We start from the raw sequence: 20,851 nt of genomic DNA on the forward strand, positions 1-20,851 counted from the left end.
TGTGCATTATGTACAAGCAAAAGACAGATGTCAGCACTTTGGTTGTAGGCTTGTTAAAGTAACCAAGAGATTTTTTTTTTCTTTTTAAAATGGCCTAAAGCTCACTTAAAAAAAAAAATACATAAAGGTTGAAGGTGAATATCAAGAAAAAGTTACTGACAGACGCTATTATTTTTTTCCTCCAGCAGATGGTGCTCTTGCTCTTCAGGTCCCACAAACAGCTGACTTTCATTACATTGTCTTTAACTCAACACAGATGTGTACGTAACCAACCAACTCCACTTTCTTTGTTGACAAAAATCCACTTTACAACGACTTTCATCACTTAAAAAAAGATGACGCCAACAGTGGCTCAGCAATCTGACATTAGTCAGCATCACATTATCTAAACACACGCATGTGAATGAAAACTGGTCTACACGTGTATAAAACGTCCCTCTTCAGGACTGAACAGCAGTGTTTTTTTTAAAGATGATTCCCAAACGTTCCCTGACATGGAGCAGACAACATAATGGTTTGGTCTCGCTCGGTACAGCATGTCTTACAGTCGATGTCACAGTGAGTAAAGTCCCCAACACTGCTAACTGACCATGTGAACTACAACCAGTTTTACTATCTACCAATATGAACACGGAATGTTCAAAATACAGTGAGATGCAACTTGTCCCCAGTTCAGACAAAAACCAAAACAAAACAAGAAACATACAGTGAAAACCTCCCTCGGGTCAAAACGCTGCATATACGCCGCGGCTATTCGACTCGAGGGAGAGGTTAGATGTAAACACAAGATGCTCTCCTACAACTCCATGTTTCTACCTTCATACCGTAATGTCAAAACACACAAGCCTCATCAAACTACACAACAATGACTACGCAGCTATTCTGGCGCACCACCCATGCACAGTATGCTGACGGAAAATAAGGGTGAAAACAAGAGTCACAAGGCAGGCCACAAGTTTGTTTGGAGTGATTGAGCTCATCTCACGTGGGATTAAGGGACAGCACTGGCCTTTCCATGTTGGCATTTCTTATTTTCTTTCATCTTGGTATCAAACAAAGTGGGCTTTGTATTGCTTTTATGTACCGTTATAAATGTGGTCGTTAGCTGGGCTGATCTCTCGAGAGTTCTCCCCATAAATGCGTATATGAGGAAGGTGACTCCAGGTGATGAGATTAGTGTTTGGGCCACCTGTCAGTCATGTCCGTGGTTACTATATGTCAAATAGAGTGACAATCCACCTCCTTATTTAAAGTGATTTGGGCTTCTAGAAAAGCTGCTTACATGTATGATATCATGTTAATTGAGATTAGAATAATTGCATTAAATTTAGCCATGTGAGCTTTACATTATCGCAGGTCTGTACTTCACACACGTCCACATTACAAATATTTTGGGCTACCGATTTACAAACGTGTGGCAGCAGAGGATGGAAAAGCTTGTGGTCCATTCAATCTTTAGAGATAAGGACATGTAGAGGGGACCGAGCAGGACAGACTCTCAGTCTGGCTCTTCCCTATGCAGACCCCCACAGGGCGCTCTGCAGTTGTCATGTGAGGCTCAGAGCAGGTCGGAAGGGAGAAAGAGCGGGAGGAAGAGAAGATGAGGGGGGCGGGGTTTTTATTCGGGTAAGGTCAGCTCAGCTACCTCCACTTTCATCTTGAAGTACTGGCTGAAACGCAGGACTGCGTATCTGGGACACAGAGAGAGGAGAGCAGCGTTAGCAATACGATTTGAAAAATGTACATGACATGTTAGTGACAAGTGCAAAAGTTTCTGTTAAAACACTGAGCACGAAGATGACACAAATTATATCAGTCTGGATGCTTTATATTTTGTTCTGCAAGACATGATTAAAATAAAACCACAGCTGTCGATTAAACGTTTGAGACCTTGTTTGACATCAGTTTTCTTGTGCTGTTTCAGATGCCTTTCACAAGCATTTCAACCTTTAAAATGTGAGAAAATTGATTTGCTTTCTTTCACTGGGTTCCTACAGCTTAAGGAAAGTTAGATTTAAGACTTTTTTGACACCACTCAAAATAGAATTCGGGACAATTTTTACAATAATGAACTGACATCAATAAATAGATGTAGTTGATGTATAGGAGTGTTGTTGGTTTCTTTATCCAGATTTGCGTGGTGTTGTTTTGTTTTTTTTAAAGATATTTCCAATTATTTTAAGATTTTATGATGCAATGTCAGAAAAATAATATTCTTAATATCCTACTTCCAATGTTGTAGCATTTTTAAGATTTTGAAAGATTGAATTAAGACATTTTTATGCGAATTAAGGCCTTATTTATAGATTTATTCATTTAATGCCTTTAAAGACTTTAGGAATCCGCAGGAATCCTGCTTTTAAAACATTCGAGAAAGGCAATATATCCCGCAAATTGCAAAAATGTAGTGAAAAAGAGACAAAAGAATGACCTGAAATTTAGCTTAAAAAAAGAGAGAGCGATAATCATTAGAAAATAATTAATGAACTAGGAAAAGCTGGAAAAAGAGCTATACTTATAATTACTACTTATTAATTAATACTAATTTTTTAATTTAATTTAATTTTAATTTTTAATATAATAATATAATATAATATTATTATATTATATTATATTATATTGTTATCTATTTATTTAGTTTTATTTTATTTTAGCACTTTTTTTCAGGTCCTGTTCTGCTTTCATTCTATTACTTGTCTTTGAGTGGTTTCTTTTTCTAATTTCAGGTAATTTTCTTGCAACTTTTAATACATTTCCTGCACATTTTTGGGTCATTTCTTGTCAATGGCAAGATGGCAACTTACTCCAAGAAGTCAAAGTCAATGGTGGAGACCTTGGCCTGAATCAGAGCCCAGAGACCCCAGAAGAAATGAGATGCCTGGAAACAGAGGCGAAAAAGAACAGCACAGAGACACAAAGGATTAACATGCACTCACTGTCTAAAAGTAAATGTCGTTTCTAATTACCCAACACAGCACACCCAAGCATGTACAAAGCCAGCAGAAGCCCTATGGCAACAACACCAAATAGCTGACACGGAAACACAATTGCTTCTCTTGCCCATCCTCCACGCTGCCCTCTTTTCCTCTTGACAGTAAACAAGGCAGAGTGTGGCTCAGGGGAAGAGCGCCGAGGCTCAGAGGGGTTACTTGTTGTCATTAAGAGCGCCTCTCACATGCTGGCCGCATCAGTGAGCACATCACAAACATCCGTCTCTTATATTCGGAGCAGGTGGCGCAGGTAACAGCCTGCATCACTCGGTATTCTTGTTTAACCCACATCATAATAAAACTCATGTTTGCTGACCCAACACCTGGCATCAGGCCTGGAAAATGTACTCCGAAAAAGCCCCCGGGACGTTTACAGTGCAAGTTAAGCTTTTTGATCATTTCCTTGACCGTACACAAGACTAACAATTAACTTCTTTATTAACAAACTACTGAGAAAATAAAGTATATATGTGTAGCTAATACTTTGACGGTATATTTTTTCAAGATTATGACTAGACCCAGGTAATTTTATTTTACCAGCTATTTTTTAATCAGTCGTCACTCCCCTAAAGGCATATCGCTCACAACTGTTTAAACAAACAGAATTCATATGGGTGAACACAAGCTATTAAACAAGGTAGGAGGGCACGTACACCCAAAGGACTTCTACAGGTGCAGGATTAAAAAATAAGAATCGAAGTCAAAATCTGCACACTGCACTCAAAGCTCCTAATAAATTTTGATTCCCATCGAAACATTGCCGAATTAAAATTTATTGGGAGCTTTGAGTGCAGTGTGCGGATCGTTCGTTTGATTCTGACCACAAACCATTACCAGATAACAATCTTGATGTTCTTCATTTTCGTCCTCAAATTAGTGACAACTGATAACTGATGACAAGGTTAACACAAATAATAATGACACTCTTGTTATCTATAATCACATCATATTAGGAAACAGGCTTAAATGCAATCAGACAACTACCTACTTGCCAATCAACGTTCACCATCTTGGTCATTAAAATTCTAGACTAACAATGATTTACTTGATGCACAATCTTTTATTGTTGGCAAAGAAATGGTAACTTATCTTGGCTCAAATTACTACTGACACACCTTAAAAACACAGATCACATGACCATTCACGTACACTGGGTATGTACGTGTCAGTGTAAAGAGGAAGCAGATAGTCTCCTCTGCTGTTGGCTGCTTTGCTATCAAATCTATTACTTAAGTGGAGCAAAGTAAGACCATACATGTCTTTGCTTGGACCGACATTGAGGTGGAACTGTTACTGACGTAACAGTTCCACCTCAATGTCGAAACAGAAAGGGCGATGGTGAAAAGCATATACAGCAACATATAGAGCGGCACCAGGCACACTGAACAGAGGTGCATTGCCAGAGGAAGCCATGACAATAGGAAACTAGAACCCAGACAATGAAATCACAAAAGAACCATTTACAGTTAATTGTGTTTGAGAATCTTTTGTGTGCTTCTTGTTTTGTATAATTTTTTGAAGCTTGATTAAAAAATTGAAACTAAACTAACTGTAATGTTTTTACTTGACACGTTGTGGTTGATAAGACCCATAACATGGGTGTCTGTATTTTTGTTTTCAAAAGTTTCTTGTCAAAGACTTGTCAGATGTAGATATGCTCTACTCTTATCTAACATGGTTCACAATATTTACATTTGTAATAGATATTTTTGACAACATGCATCAACAATGAATCTTTTGGGTTTCTTGTTTTGTGTAATTTGTTATTTTCATTTTTTTATTCTTGTGTCATTTCTCTTTATAAGTTCGAAATAAAACTGAACTAACTAACTAACAATGCATGTGCAATAAAAATACCTACCAGGGCAAAACGGTTGACTTGGACATAAAGAGCGTCCACCTCTCTGTCGCTCACTTCACTGCTCTGGCCTTTGTGCTCCTTATAGGCCTCCAGGTAGGAGCGTAACCACTGGAGCTGAAAGGCCCGCTGTGGGTAGTTACTATAATCCACCTCATTAATGCCTGCAACACGTAAACACACCCAAAGTTTAACAATCCTAACCATCGCTGAACAATTCAATTTTTTTATGCATATCAAGCAGTGCAAATAATACTTACCAGCAAACTCGTTGAAATGGTTCCCAATGTCGTAGGCTTGGTAATTGTACCCAGCATACTCGTAGTCAATGAACTTTACATTGCCTGAAAAGAGAAGCAGTGTTGTTTAGACACAGACATGGGAAGGAGACAAAAAGTGATAATGATGTGTTCTGCCTTTGATAACTCAGAATGTCAAGGCTTTTTTTATTTCATACTGTAACTTTCTTCCTGTCTGACTGGAGTGGCTGGCTAGTTGGCTGATTGTGGGGCAAAGAGTAAGAGCTTGTATTTTGAGGAACATAGACTGTAAAAGGGAGGCGTCAGCACAGAAAATGAAATAAAGGGAATTAACAGAGAGACATTTAGACTTAAGGGGTGGTCATCTGAAAATAACTGCTGACAAACACATCCTACACATGCACTACAATGTTGTTAAGAACAAAAACAATCATGCTGTGAAGATTTAGGGAAGTCACACTCAACATATATATTCAGAATAAAAGCTCTTGTCAGTAAATGTGGGAAATTTGACAGTTTTTATTAGTTATAGCTAAGAACTACAAGCGAAGCTATCAGAACATAAAGATAGCTTGCACATCTCCATGGTGGTTGAGCAGTAAAACTCCTATGATTTCTTAGTAAACACATTAGATGTACCAGTAACTAAGTTATCAGCCTTTGTTTTCCCCCCACGAGACCACAAAATAAGCAGCCGGGATTCATTAACAGAGATGAAAATGTGCAATCCTGATGTAACACATGGAACGTGTACAAAAATCCAGGCATAAAGTGGACTACATCTGGCTTTTCAGTGAATGTTTGTTTTGGATACATGCACAGAATACAGGGGCCAAGACAAAGTTATGTTTTGAGGAGATGGAGGAAAAAAAGTGCAAAGAAAGCAGAGGGACAAAGGGAGGAAGATGGTAAAGTACAAAGAAAGTGGTCTGTAGAAAAGTACAGTGAGCTGCCAAAGCAAATGTACAGCAACACACTGTTTGATACTCAGATCTTTGTTGACTAAAGGCGGGCTCAGACTACAGATGTTTTATAATCCTAGCTGATTTGGAAATCAAGTTGCATCACACACGCAAGGAGAAACTTCACAGATGTTCTTCTCTCTAACCTCAAATATGCACACACTGCAAAATTTGAAAACGGCAAAACAGATGCTAAAAAAATGGAGACTGACTTGGTTCGACAACTTGCTGTAACGTTACCAATGCTTTGCAGTGAGAAAAACACAAGCAGAACAGCAAACTATTTTTTTTTCTTTTAAATGCATGTGTCCCCTTGTAACATACTGCATCCCCTTGCTAAATTCTGAGGTTTTGGTGGGTTGGTGAATGCAGCGCAGATGGAGCTCTTTATGAGTACTCTTTTTTCTTAGCAACAGTTTGTGAGTTGTGGTTGGGATAATTGATCAGTCTATCTGTTCAGAGCTGATCAGATCAGTGGATGAGAGGAGCAGCTGCTTCAAAGGAAAGTGAATGCAAACTTTTATAACAAGCAGAATGAACGTTTAAGTTTCACTGTCAATGCACCTGAACTTCTGCTGCTCCATCTGTGCCCTGAGTACACTCTGCAGTGCGAAAGTGCAGCTCCAAAAATAGATAATCAATATGTGGCAGAGGATGTTTTAATCGTGGTGGGCCACCACAAATAAATGAATATGTGGGAAGACCTGAAGAAGGTTAAACGTGTCTGGATGAGAAAATGTTTGAGAAGATGCAGTCAGCAAAGGTAGTCTATTCTTCTGAGAAAACTGGAGGTGAGATTTTAACTGTCAATTTTAAGATCTGTCAACAGTAGTTTGCTAGCTCGCATTAGCTTCAAGGGCTAAAATGTTTACCATTGTTTTGTAACACCATGAGCTGCTTTGTACTGACGTAATCATAACTGTAATCCATATTTTAATTCCTAAATATAAAACATGTTTGACATTATCAGGGCAGCCAAAATGAGTCTGGAAGGCTTAAGGCTGGCTCTGAAAACCTCTCACATTACCAAATAATCTGGGACATCAGCACTGACCAAGATCCAAGACCTTATTTCAACTCTGATTGTCAGATGGGGTGAATCTGGGACAAATCAGCCCACAACTCCTGTAGTCTGAGCCCAGCATCACAGCAGGAAGTGAACTTGTCAGTAACTGAGAGCCAACTAGAGTTATAGCTCTTTACAGTAAACCTTTGAGGCAAGTTGAAACGTTATTTTTATAGCCTTGTGATGTTTATGCGAGTCCCATATGTTTTGAAGTCCGCCCACAAAGTTGTAAACCAACAGCTTGAATGCTTATGTTCATAAATACATTCTCCGCTTCCACATCTGTGTCTCTTTAAACTTTTGAATCTTGAATCTTTGAATTTTCATGCACGGAAAGGAAGAGTCAAAGAATGTGTTGCTGGTTACATTTGTAGGCCGCTGCAGATATGAAGTGTCGGCGAACAAAGATGGTGGCACTGATTTGAAAATAGCTGATCTCAAAATACAAACCCTTACTTCTAAAAGCCCGGTTGTTACAGCGATATTAACAATTAAATGTAATTTTACAAAAAAAAAAAAAAAAAAAATGATCAAATGTTTCCACTCTTAAATGTTTTTGTTTGTTTTGGCCTTGGCTAGATTCCTTGGCTTAACATGTGGAACATGAGTTTTTGAGGTGGTGCTGGACTACAGAGAAAGACACTTTGAGGTGGGTTACCAGCCGGCGTGTGGGTCCTAGCGGGACACAACTGAACACCTCCAGGCAGTGGCTATAGCCCCCCCTGTGCAGCAGATGAAAAGGTTGGGGCAAACACATCTTTCACACAAGCTCACTCTCACACTGACATATTTGTCTTTTATCCATTCTTGCTCCCACGCACAGTGTTGGAACATCAGGCCCCACTGCCAGACCTCCCATTCCATGTTTTCCCCACCCGCCTTCCTACACATGCAACCTCACTTCCCCTTCTCACAACACACCCCTCCAATGCTCCCTTCCCATTGGCCCGCTGCGAACCCAATAGCGTGACTCCCTCTGCTGCGTCTGCAAGTGACAGAATCTTTGAGAGGCTTCCTGTTGGCTGCTGAGCTACAGATTTTATGGCCTTAGGACTCAGAAAAAAAATGTGTGCAGATCTGTTTTTATTTGCAAACGTCTGAGTAAAGTAAAAGGGGCAGGGCAACTAAAGCAGCCTGTGTTGGCAGCTGAGAGACACATTAAAGAGAGACAAAAAGAGAGACAAAGTAAAAGTACAGCACTTGTTGGGAGTACGTGTAAAGCTTTTAAACAGTATCTTTGGAAAACTGAGAAAAAAAATTGAGCTTCCACCACTTCTGTTTATGGTTTAATCAATACAGGAAATGGTGGCCTCTCTGCTGTCGCATTTGGCAGATGAGTGGTTTCAACTCAGCAACTATAGCTGAGAGGAGATAGGAAGCAGTGGGTTGCTGTTCAGTCTCATGTCATGCCTACTCTATTTTTCAAATCAACAAAAGGCTGCAAGTGCAGAGTCAGATGAGGATTGAGTTTGCTAAGACGACGGGTTTGACAACTTGAGCTGGGTGTAGTCAGAAATGTAGTAATTATGGCTTGGAACTGAATCCCCTCGACTCTACTGTGGCGTCTCTTTCATTGTGAATGTAATCTTTAGGTGTGGTCTAGTTGTGTTTGCAGTGTTAATACATAATGAGATTAAACTAGAGATAATGGGAAATAAATCTTTTTTTATACAGCATTTAAGCCATTATACTTCCAAAAGAGGAGTACTGATAACCTCAGCCTTACTTACTGAAGCCTGAAACAAGATTCTGCAAGTCCAAATATGCATGGATGTTGCGCAGTCTTTTAAGTGTCTGTACAAGGGATTTGTATCATCAAAAGGAATTCTTCACTGAGTGTTGGTCTATTTCCTAGTGAAGCGGATACAGGTCAGCATTTGTTTTATCTGCAGAACCACAGATTCAAATTAGATTCTGCAGGTGTGCATGTCTACTTCTCTATGAGGTACCCAGAAACTTTTTCTGTGAACTTATTGCAAAGGTATTTCACTGCATTTTTTGCAGAAGCAATTTCAATTTCAAAGGACGGAGTTGATGTTATTCTTAATTACTGTTAATGCTAACAAATCCCATGGAAAGAAGAAAACCAACAGTCTCTCTTTACTATCCAGATTCCCCTGTCTGTCTGTGGTCCTCAGCCACAAGCCCATTTTCCCCTTATGAGGACAAGTCTCGAAAAATGGGGTCACAAATGTACACAGAAGGCTTCCTAAAACAGCCGCACAAATTAGTTTTGACCCAAACATGAGTAAACAGTGAATTTATTGACTATTTTCAGCTGTGTGTTCATACACATTTGGTGCATTGAGTATTTAAAACAGCAGGATGGTGACTCAAAATACCTGGACAACTATGAAGCTCTGTTGCACAGAGTAGTACATTGTAGGGCTGATCCCTGAAATTCGGAGATTTGAACTCATGTCTTTTCTTTTTTTTTTCTGAAAATGTGGGAAATTTGTGAGTATTTATACTGAACACCCTGATCGCCTGACATAATTCCAAGTCAGGAACAGCCCTAATATATAGATAGAGTTTGGGGTACTAAGGTTATACTTTTTACTGTTATCAATTTAAGGCGGTTTTGATTTTTTCATGGGGTATGTTGGCAGTAAAATATGCTTTCACTCATATAGTCTTCTCAGTGATCAATACAGAAGCAATGAAGTGGAAATTGCGGAGTAAAGAGCAGTGACGGAAAGTACACTTTACGCTGGTGCTCAGAGCGACTTAAAGCAAGTGCAAACCATAAAAAATGTGTGTAATAAGCAGCATCGTGAGTAGCCTCACTACTGTCAGGGGGACAACTGGTGGGCGAGTAGCACTGGAGGGTAATAAGTAGGTACTCCTACTGCCATGAACTCATCCCGATTAGCCTGAGCAGTAGGCAGACTACGCGAGGGGCCCTCAAAGCCGACTGTGCGCGAGGTTTGTCTCTCTCCATTGCCTTCCCCGGGGCCGGGCGGCGCAGGGCAGCCACAGCCTCGGCTGTCATTCCTAAGGGAGAAAGGCTAGACACAAGGAGCTGTGAGAAGGGCCCCGCCCCTCGCCGGTTCGCGACGAGGGGGCTGACAGCTCTTATCCCCACCCCACCCCACCCCAACTCCCACATACATAAAAAACTTACATACTCTGTTCTCCCCCCCTCCCCTCTTTGTTATTTGTTACCAACCCAAAATTCCTCTGCTACAAAGACAATGATTACAACAGTCTCATTGACCAGTATGATTTAAGTCACTCAGTGCCTGAGGACAGATCACTTGACCTCCATCCCATCCAAAAAAAAAAAAAAACATGGCTAAAGCACCACAAAAATGTGCTGTCAATAAAAGTGAGACTTGGTATGTGGTATGATGTAATGGTATTGTTTGTTTAGGCTGATAACAGTGGTTTAGGTTCTTCGTGTTCAGCACAGAATTAGAATGACAGATCAGACAAAATTTAGGAAAAAGAATGAAATCCTGATATGAAACCTTGCAGTTCATTATGAGGCCTTGGTATTGCCTCAGAGGATATAAAAGATATGGGAAATTTAAATCCAAAAGACCATATGAAATCTGGAACAGACGCGTTTCTTTAATACACATCTGCCAAATTATCTGGAGGCAGATACACGTAACTTTGCCCCACCCTTCAATGCTCATCAATCAATTACCATATTTCAAATTTGGATCTAGAGCCAAACAGAGCATCCGAATAACATGTTTGTCTTTTCTGACCATTCTAATTCTACGCCTGCAGCCCAACGAAAACACTGACAATGAGTGAAGCATGTGACTAGGGTCAAGGAAGTGCAGTTAATGCAGTCCTACCTGAGCGCAGACACCAGTGCAGTTCACACTACAACACAATTCAGTCACACGGTAATGTCTATGACTACACTCGTGCAGTTAATACTCACCTGCATCCTCATTGTAGATGATGTTTTTGCACAGCAGGTCGTTGTGACAGAGAACGACGGGGGAGCCCAGCACAGACAAGCTCTGCTGGAGCCACACCAGCTCTTCTCGGAGGCACCGCGGGCTGGGCACCTCTGCGTTCAGCCTGGAGGAGGCAGAGACAAAGACAGTGAATAGTGTATAATTTATAGAAGGACAGGTGGAGGGGAAATCATTACAGGGAACTTGAAAGTAGACTTGGAAACAGAGGTGGGAATAGAAATAGGAACAGAAAGTAAGAAGCATGTAAAGGGAATATAGGGAAATATCACTCTTAATTTTATAGACAGGCTGTGCAATACAATTCATGTGGCAAAAAATGAGGAAACAGAAAAAGAGATTTATTTATAATTGCACTCTCAGCATAAACCAATTGACAACAAAGAAACCACACAATCTGGGTGCAGATGTGCACATTTATGCAATATTTATTCAATTTAGCAACAAGTTGTGTCTCACAAAAAAATATTTCTAGCAAAATAGGATCATTTCTTAAAAGAATAAGCTCCATCAAAGGAATAAGTAAAGGTCAACTCAAATCTGCCAAATCTGACTACAACAGTTTATGTCACCTACGTTTTCACTGTAGCATATTCACCATTACATTTCTAGACTGTTAGATTCGTTTCTATTATTGCTATATATTTCCATATGAATCTTCAAGAAAATGTAATTATTTTATGGAAATAAGCAGATTGCCTTTCTCTGGCTGCTTAGGGAGTGAAAAGGGCGTGTTAAAAATCAGTAAGAAACCCAAGATTTTTGCTCACAGGGACTACTTCTACATACTTTTACCTCATTATTTGAAACTTTCAGTGTGAACAACCTTCAATTAAACACGATATATGAGGCACAAAAGACAGAAAAGTATAATCCCCTTTGAAGAAAGTAAGAGTCACTGCGCTAACTAAGGGTAATATTTATATCCCTTTCCACAGAAAGCAGTAGCCACAATCTGATTGCCTTTTTTCTTTGCTTTTTTTGCTTGAGAATTACATTTATCATTTTTTGGGTGCTGCTCTCTTATGTTTCACACTATTTTAAGGGAAACTGTCACTCTGTTGTGTTATCTCTTAGGAATGCCAGAGCTGTAAAGTGAAGTAACACCTGCTGAGATTACGAAAGGAATTCTGCATATGTCCTCAGACATGTGAGACACCTACAGCTGATTATGAAAACTCTTGTGTTGTGCCGGTGCACATGATATGATGTGGATCATTGATGACTCACTGATAAAAGAGGTAAGGAGCCAAAGTTCCACATAGAGATCACAAAGAACAGAAATACCCAACAGGCAAAGCCTTATGTTCCCAAAACAATCTGATGAAAGCCCGTCTTCTTTAAAAGCTAAAAAAATTACATACTTGCGCTTTGATTTCTGTAACTAAGCTGTTTGATTAGTGGCGAATTCAAGTTTTAGTACTATTATGCATTCTCCAGGGTTCCCGCATGTTTATCACTAAATTTTCTAAACTTTTCCATAAAAATGTACCCCATTCCCATGACCTTTTTAAAGTACTTTGAAAAGGGTGAGCCCATAAAGCGATACAACTTAACGTAATGAAACACACTTCTCAGGCTTTTGCAGATGAGAAAACTGCTAGCACTTATTATATTTTCTTCATGATACACTCCCACCAATTAACTGCATATGCCATTAGTCCAGACACAGATAGGTTCTTGGCAAAACGTCAAGGCCGCGTCCCATTTTTATGGGATAGCAAACTGAAGATCCTGTCGATTTCAATAGAATTCTATGGGGTTTTTTGGATTATAAGTTAGTATGCATTTTTTTCTTGTTATGATCACGTCTTTTGTGCAAATATTTGTTCTGTGATCTTGTCTGACCCCGAGCCTTTACTATACATTAATAAACAAAGGCTGTTACTTTAATAAATTAAATTTGATCACTGTCTTGTCCCCCTCAGTTTTTCTCTATCCAAGTGGATGAATGACCCAACACACTGGCCACATTTTTTTGCTTATATGGATTCTGATACCTTGTGATTCAGTCACATATGTAGATTTGATTGAATCACCAGGTAGTGTTAAGCTAAAAGTGTCTGTAAATAATAAACCTGTTAAAAGCAAAAAATGTTTGAGCTACAGGCTGAGATTCAGCTGAGTGAGTCTAATTCACAGCACTGAAAGGGATCATTCATGTATTTTATTTGCCTCTGATCTCAGTGTGAAAGCCTTGATTCTGATCTTTCCCCTAAAAAAAGGGTGCTGCCATGGCAATATTGTGATGCCAGTCAGATCTATGTGTAGCACATAAACTTATGCTGTTTCAAAATCATGCAGCACAGCACTACATTTTATGTATATAATACAAGAAGTGTATTTTGCATAACATTAAACCTGTTTTGGGATTTTTATGTGCATATTTTTAGACAAAAGCGAAAACCATTTCCAGCCCTGGACAGTGAACAGTTTTTCTAATTTCGTAACTACTACTCCCTACATCTTTATTGGCCAGTGTAAAACCTGCTATAACCTGTCAGGTGAGTCATAAAGTGTACACGCTGTCTAGAGCACACCTTGGCTCTCAGCCAGGACTGTGAGAACGAAACCGATTTAAGCTTTCAAACTTTCATTGATGTATAAAAAACATTTTAAGGGAAATGGGGAGAAGTCTATCAACAACATCCTAGGGTCTGGCAGATTTTAGTAACCATGCTCTCCTACGTGGCCTCACCTGGCGTTCTTCTCAGGGTCCTTGAAGTACTTGGGGATGAGAGAAAAGTACTTGCCCATCTTTAGCCACAGGTCAGACTGGGGCACCCAGCCATTGTGGGCGTGGATTGCATGGTACTTGGCCAGCTGCCTGGCGATGAGCCTAAAAGGTAGAAAATAAAGAAAATGGATTTAAATTATAGCAATTAGCAGCAATATGTGACTGGACTCCATCTAGCAATTAAGTTGTGAAGGGAGAAAAATATTTAAATTACTTCATCATTGCAAAGTATACTGTTTGAAAACTTCAACAAATTTCAGGTTACAGAAACAAATCTGTTTAAAAGAAATGTTGTTAGGATATTTGCTTACGTCGTTGTCTATTATACAATCAGGACAAATTTCTAAATTCTACCAAAAATGTAAAACAATTTAATTTAACACAGTTCATCTACCATACGCTTATGACACATACTGCCTATGAAATACATTTAAGCACTTAAAGTCTTTTAGCTTGTACAAGCTAAATTTTTCATTTTCAAACCACATACAAGAAATTACTAGATAAAATACTAGAAATTGTACTGGAGTATTTTCATATGCCCACCACAACAAACACAAAGTGTATAAGTGCATTAAGAGAGAGAGGCACCTCTCTCTCTCTCTCTCATCAAATATTAACCAAGATTCTTTTACAGTACTACCTTTCTTTCACCTAAAATCTGTTTAGAAACATATTTTTGTACACTCTTTAGTTGTAATATGTGAGTCTGTAAACAGAAAATTGGTGCCATATGCATGAAAAACTGAGCTCAAAAAGTTAAACTTAGCCTTGCTGATCAAGCATGAACCAAGATTCTGTTGCTGTGTTGTCTTAATCTCACCCAAAATGTTTTCAGAAACATGTTTTAGTGCACTATTTAACTGCAATTTGAGATTATTTGCCCGCTGGCTGCTATATTGTTTTTTGTGTCAAAACAGGCAAGCTTGCATTACGTCATTCAACATCTGAAGCGTTTATTGGTCTGATGCGGTGCTGTGCAATCTGGTAGTTCAAGGTTTTCTACCTCTTGAACACAAGCAAACGCCACATCCCTTTTTTTTTTTCGTAAATGTAGCCCCAGTTTCAAAAGTATTTACCTCTTCCTGCTGCATACAAACCCCAGTTTAATGAAGTAAGCTTTGTGAGTAAACCACAAAAATGTTGTATTTACCTGAAAACAGGTTGGCTGCGTATGTCCTCAGGCTCCAGGGCAGTTCCTTGCAGAAATTCATAACAGAGGCCATTGTTGAAGGTGCAATATAGGCGTGGTGCGCAGCGGTGTGCATGTAGTACTCTGAAACTCTTCACTTCATTTTCCCGGTCGACCAATAATTCTGTTTTGTTGCCATAAATACGAACCAGGACCACATCCTGCATGACTGGGCCCACATAGCAGCCCAGCAGCTTATTGGTTATCCCATCAGTGAAAAACTGCAGTGACAAAAAAGAGCAGAGAACAGGTGAATCAAGGGAAATATGTGTCAGAGAACCACAGTGGCCGAAAACATGAAAATGTGAATGGCCCTATCTAGAGCCAGTGTTTGGTTTGTCTGTTCTGAGCGAGTGTTAAAAACATGTCGTCGTTGGGGCGTCGGGTGGCTCAGTGGATAAAGCAGGCGCCCCATAAATGAAGGCAGTGTTCGATTGCGGCTTGCAGCACTTTGCTGCATGTCATCCCATCTCTCTCCCCCTTTTCACGCTATCAATCTTCTGTGCTGTCTAATAAAGGCAAAAATGCCAAAAATGAATTTAAAAAAAAAAAAACACACACACAAAAAAAAGTTGAACTCTGGAAGTGGACCCGCTTCTTATATCGATATAAACTGCTCATTCTATGGTAAGGAAAACACAACTATTCTTATTTTCAGGTGATTATAAATGAATAAAAACCCAGTTATTAATATTATATACCTTTTCTGCCAGTAGATGCCCCTAAATCCTGCACAATGGGAGTTAAGGTACAGTGCATGAAAACCTACATTGTTTTGAGTATTGCATAAGTTCTGAGGGGAGTCACAATCTGGCAAGCTACACAAAAGAGAGGAGTGAATGTAGACTTGGGAAATTAGGGCTTGTCTGGCTTGATTTAAGCTGAACTGTCTCTGCTGTGAAGCTGGGAAAATTTTTAGGGAGAGGTGGGAGGGGGGTGCCAACATACCAGCCCTAATTGTTCCCTCTATAAGGGATTGACTGAGAAAAACAGGACGGGACGGTCAGGAATTTTATTTTGCATGAGGACGCTATGGCAGGCATTTGCTGAGCTCCCACTTTGCACTCATTGATGAATATAGGCAAGGGTGGCGAAGCATGTGACCAGCTCCCATCCTCACTGTGTTTACCAAGTGGAGCCACACCCCCAGCCTGTTACTGGAAAGGAAAAATAAGTCACTTTCTGGGTATCTGCCTCAGGCTATATTATTGAGTGTATGTATCCCTTGGCTTCTCTAGGACAATATGTTCCCTTTTCTGTTTGCTTTATTCTATATGTTTGACTTAAGCAGATCAAATAGGACACTTTGAATTATATTAGGTAAATAAAAATACTTTGTCACGCTCTATTTGTAATCTGTGCTTCTTCCAGACGTTTAGAGACTAGTCTCAGGACTAATCTCCTAAATTCCAGTCAAAAGGGCACAGCATGATGATAATATTAGGCTAAACAGATAGATAAACCTCTCCTCTATCTGTATAACCACCTCCAGTAAATCTGCGATGTTGTGCCTTATGTAACACTCTACAGCATTATTTAATATGTGACTTTAGTGTATTAAGATGTAGTGGTGGAGTGTAATAAAGTACATTTACTAAAGTGTGGTACTTAAGTGTGAATTTGAAGCACTTGTACTTTAGTTGAGTATTTTCTTTTCATACCAGTTTATACTTTTACTCCACTTTATTTCAGTGGGAAATATTGTAATTTTGGCATCATTACATTCATCTGAAAGCTTTAATTTATTTGCAAATTGAGATGTTTGCATAAAAACAAAGAAATGGTTTATTAAATATTGTGTTGTGTTATATATTAAATATATATCAAAACAGTTTACACAAGTACAGCTGAATTAGTAACTGTTTAATCAGTCGATTCACAGAAAATTGATTGAAAACTACTCTGAAGTCTTTCTCTATTTTTTTTTTTATAATTTTGAGTTTTGCTATTTTTCATTATTTCTATGATTTTGAGTTGATTGGATGATTTTTTTCTTCTTTTTTAAAATAACTGACTTGGGGGGGTCAGATTTTTTAAAATATTTTTTGTTCGTGGGTGTTTGTTTTTTTTTAATAATTTGGAGATTTTTGGGTGTTTTTATAAAGACTTGTCTGAATCGGGCACTTTTAATACTATAAGTACATTTTCCTGATTATACTAACTTTTACTTCAGTGCAGGACTTTTACCTGTAATAGAGTATATTCACAGGGCTTTATTGGTGCTTTTTCTTTAATAAAGGACCTTAATACTTCTTCCACCGCTGGTAAAATTGCAGGTAAATCTTGGTTTGTAGGCCAACTCCAACCTTTCGATCATAACCTAAACTGACGCAGATGCAAAACGTTAACCCCTAACGGGGGAGTCGCCGCAGTGTCTTCGGGGGTGTAACAGCGAAGAAACCATCTCTGTGGGTGTCAGCAGCTCTTTTATAACGTTAGCGACACGAATATACAACTTTTATCTGCCTGTAGTGTCATTATAATAGCTATTTTCGTGTGTCACTCACTCCAGGAGTTATTTAACATTAGCTTACTTGAGTTTTTCATTTGAGAACACGTTGCTAGCTTACCCGTTTTCGCTATTTTAAGCGACGTTAGCTACAAAAATAAGGATGCAAATGCTATTGAGGAATGCGGAGACATGTCATACCATGCAGACTAATATTAAAATGCATGAAAAGATATAAACTGCACCTTTAGTTTGACCTCAGATGGCTTCCAGCTCGGTCTCAGCTCCTTGATCAGCTTCAATGCGCCGGATCTGTAGTCGCTTTCGTCAACTGTCACGTCTATTTTGGGCACAGCGGGAGCCTCCTCGGGAACGTGAATGTAGTTGGCCATAGTTAAGTCTTTATTTTTTGGAATATCTCAAACTGTGACTGCGAGGGTGCTGTACGCGGCGGCTAGAAGCGTAATGTATGGAAATGTGTTACTAACGCCGAGCATATATTCCGTGAGTGGTTCGTGTGCGGCAACGCCTCTCTAAAAATCCCACCCACCAGAAAAGAAAAAAAAATCTCCCGGTGCATGCTGGTAGATGAATGACTCACTGGAAGCGCGTGTTCAATGCGTCAGCGTGCACCGTAGGTGGAGCTTAGGCATTAAAAACATATAAATATGCAATTCATGTCAATGTCATCCTAAACACTTATGATAAATAACACAAATAAAGTCATAAAACAAGATCTAATCAAATACATGACCAAAGATGCTCTATATTTCAAAATTAACAATGGTAATTTAAATCGATAGTCCTTGGTGGATACAAACAAGCGGGCACACGTAGCGCACTACGCCTCTGACGTCACCCCAGTAATCTATTTGAATGAAATGAGCTTTGTGTAAAAGTCCGTCTGAGCATTTCAAATGTCAGAGCTGTCAAAGCCCCTGCACTGACACACAGAGAGTAAATCCATGTTTACTCAGGTTAATCCAGCTTTCTAGTGTCATACACACTGTTGATGCGTTTGCTACAAAGGAAAAATGGCAAAAGTTAATGTTTTAGTGTATACAGAAGACTGCATTGCCGGGTATTAGTGGTTACTGGTGGAGTTAAATATCTACTTATTTGTCATATCCATCATTCGTTGCATAAGTACCCAGTCTTATTAATGCAGTAGCATCATATAATGAAAGTCTTTACACATGGATAGATTACTGAAGGGGACTTTCCAGGCTCAGGCCTAGGGGCCCAAAGTGCACAGCCACCCTCGCAAAATGTCACTTAAGGCAGGAACTTTAAATTATCAAAACAAAAAGGAGAGACACAAAAAGACCACAAAGAGATGCAAAAGAACTGCAAACAGACACAATATAACTGCAAAAATGGGTAAAACAGCCACAGAAAGACACATAATGACAACAACGAGACACAATATGGCTTAAAGAGAAACAGTGACCACAAATAGATGCAAAGGAACTGCAAAGAGACACAAAAACACACAATGAGACATAAAATGACTACAGAAACACAAAAACACTGCAAATAGAAAGCCATTAAAATCAGCATAACAACCACAGGGTTATACAAAATGAACATAAAGAGACGGAAAACACACAAAACAACTGCAGGGAGACTCAAAAATTCTTAAGAAAGAGACCCAAAATGACCCCAAAGAGACACAAAAAGACCTCAAAGATAATGCAAAGGAGTGGCAATTACACACAAAATAACTATAAAAACTGGCATGACCACCACAAGGAGATACAAAATTACTTCAACAAAACACAAAACAACCACACAGAGAAACAAAATTACTACAAAGTGAAAGAAAAATATCATAAAATCAGCACAACTTCTACAATATCTGTGATTTCACATATTACATGTTACAACAATTCATGTTATGAACAATTCAGACCATAATGTTAAAAAAAATAAAAGAGGTCAATTGCAACCTGCAAACCCTATGTGCAGCCTATATTTAAAAAAAAAAAATCTACTTGAGGAAAGACTTCCTGAGAACCCCCATTGCAGAGGCTTAGCCCCTCTAAATATATAAATCTAAATATACTTTATATCAATGGTGACAACCCTGGTGTATTTCCATCTTGACCATAGGCCAGCTTGACCGTGTAATGTCCACGTTGGCATCCAGTTCATGACATCTGGATTGTTGCTTGGCAACACTCTGTGCAAAACATTACCAGGAATCTCATTGCACCGATTGTCCTACCCTCCATGTCCATCGGAGATTTGAATTTTATCTTGTAAACAGTGCTTTGCTCTCTGCCCACACAGGTGCACACTTACACTTGGGAGAGCTTCCCAGTGCAATCAGCTGGTCATTTGGGAAGCGCCAGTTGAGTTAAGTGGAGGGTGTCGTCTTGTTTTATTCATTTTTATGGCTCTTATGTCGTCAGTCTCTTTTGGAAACTTGTCCTCCACAGTTGTAAGTTAGGGAAAATAACTACAAGTCCCTCTTTCCCCCTCACTACTTGCAGGCTTATTACTCAATAGCTGTCATGCTACTCATATATATTTTTACTCATTCGGCACAATGTTCAGTTATTAAACACACAGAGTTGCCATATCAACCTTTATCAGCCAATGGTAGCAGCTAAATCAATGTTGGTGAACCACTGACCCAAAAAACACACACTCATAAAAGACAAACCTACAGGTAAACTAACACATAGAAATGGGTAATTGTTTGCAGTCTTTTAGTCATTTATTTTGTGCTTGTGGTGATTGCTATTTCCACTTAACTTCTAAGGTTTCTTGTTCTTTAAAATGTGGACTTTTAGGGGATTTTCAAATAGCAGCATCTCCAAGAGCAACATATCCAGGGAACAATGGACAGCATTGTGCAATCCTGATAATGTCTATTGTTATAACGCCTGCTGAGGCACAGGAGGAGCCGTAGTTGCTGTGTAGGATGAAATTTGATCAAGAGAATCAACATAGCAACAAAAGGATTGTGTTTCTTTTTCACCATGTATTGCTGAACATATCCCATTCTGAGGAGTAAAATGGTGTCAGTGTCTCATAGCTGCAAGTGTTTCTCATTTAAGTTTATAAAATGACGGGAAAAAAAGGGAAGCAAATGGCTTGGGCGTTATCACTTCTAAGTCATATACTGTATATGTATGAAATTTTTAAGAAGGTATTAAATATTACATACCATCCATGCCTAAGCCTTATCTAAACACATCAATCTAGTGCTAATTTAGTACACTTGGTTTTGAAAATAATTTATTTTAAAGCAAAAAACTGTTATTTACAGGTGTCTTAAGAGGCAACTTCAACCAGCTCTGTGTCATTGCAGTGTGTGCAGTGTTAACTGCATTCAATTTACCTATTGAAGTCAGAGGTCGGAGCTGGAAATGACCCAGTGGACTGCAATCCAGT

The 20,851-nt window shown here is 39.1% G+C and overlaps 1 protein-coding gene across 2 annotated transcripts; it reads right to left on the reverse strand.

The window, feature by feature from the left end:
- Positions 1–851: 851 nt before the first annotated feature.
- Positions 852–17,987, reverse strand: etnk1 (ethanolamine kinase 1). Of its 2 annotated transcripts, XM_042511242.1 has the most exons (8): positions 17,695–17,987; positions 14,962–15,221; positions 13,770–13,910; positions 11,035–11,177; positions 5,109–5,192; positions 4,852–5,012; positions 2,805–2,878; positions 852–1,691 (listed from the first exon to the last, which is right to left on the reverse strand). In XM_042511242.1, exons 1-8 carry the CDS (start codon positions 17,839–17,841, stop codon positions 1,619–1,621), a joined length of 1,083 nt encoding a protein of 360 aa, XP_042367176.1. In that variant the 5' UTR covers positions 17,842–17,987; the 3' UTR covers positions 852–1,618. The 2 variants fall into 2 exon arrangements, with proteins under 2 accessions (XP_042367176.1, XP_042367177.1); XM_042511243.1 differs by lacking the exon at positions 2,805–2,878.
- Positions 17,988–20,851: the final 2,864 nt, after the last annotated feature.

Source organism: Plectropomus leopardus, chromosome 22 (assembly GCF_008729295.1).
Source record: "Plectropomus leopardus isolate mb chromosome 22, YSFRI_Pleo_2.0, whole genome shotgun sequence".
In the NCBI taxonomy this organism is placed as follows: Eukaryota; Metazoa; Chordata; class Actinopteri; order Perciformes; family Serranidae; genus Plectropomus; species Plectropomus leopardus.

Excerpts from the sequence above, each read along its gene's own strand:
- etnk1 (XM_042511242.1), bottom strand. The coding sequence starts at position 17,841 with ATGGCCAACTACATTCACGTTCCCGAGGAGGCTCCCGCTGTGCCCAAA. Across the intron at positions 11,178-13,769 it reads GACCCTGAGAAGAACGCCAG|GCTGAACGCAGAGGTGCCCA; the intron begins GTGAGGCCACGT and ends TGCCTCCTCCAG. Across the intron at positions 5,013-5,108 it reads CCATTTCAACGAGTTTGCTG|GCATTAATGAGGTGGATTAT; the intron begins GTAAGTATTATT and ends TACGTGTTGCAG.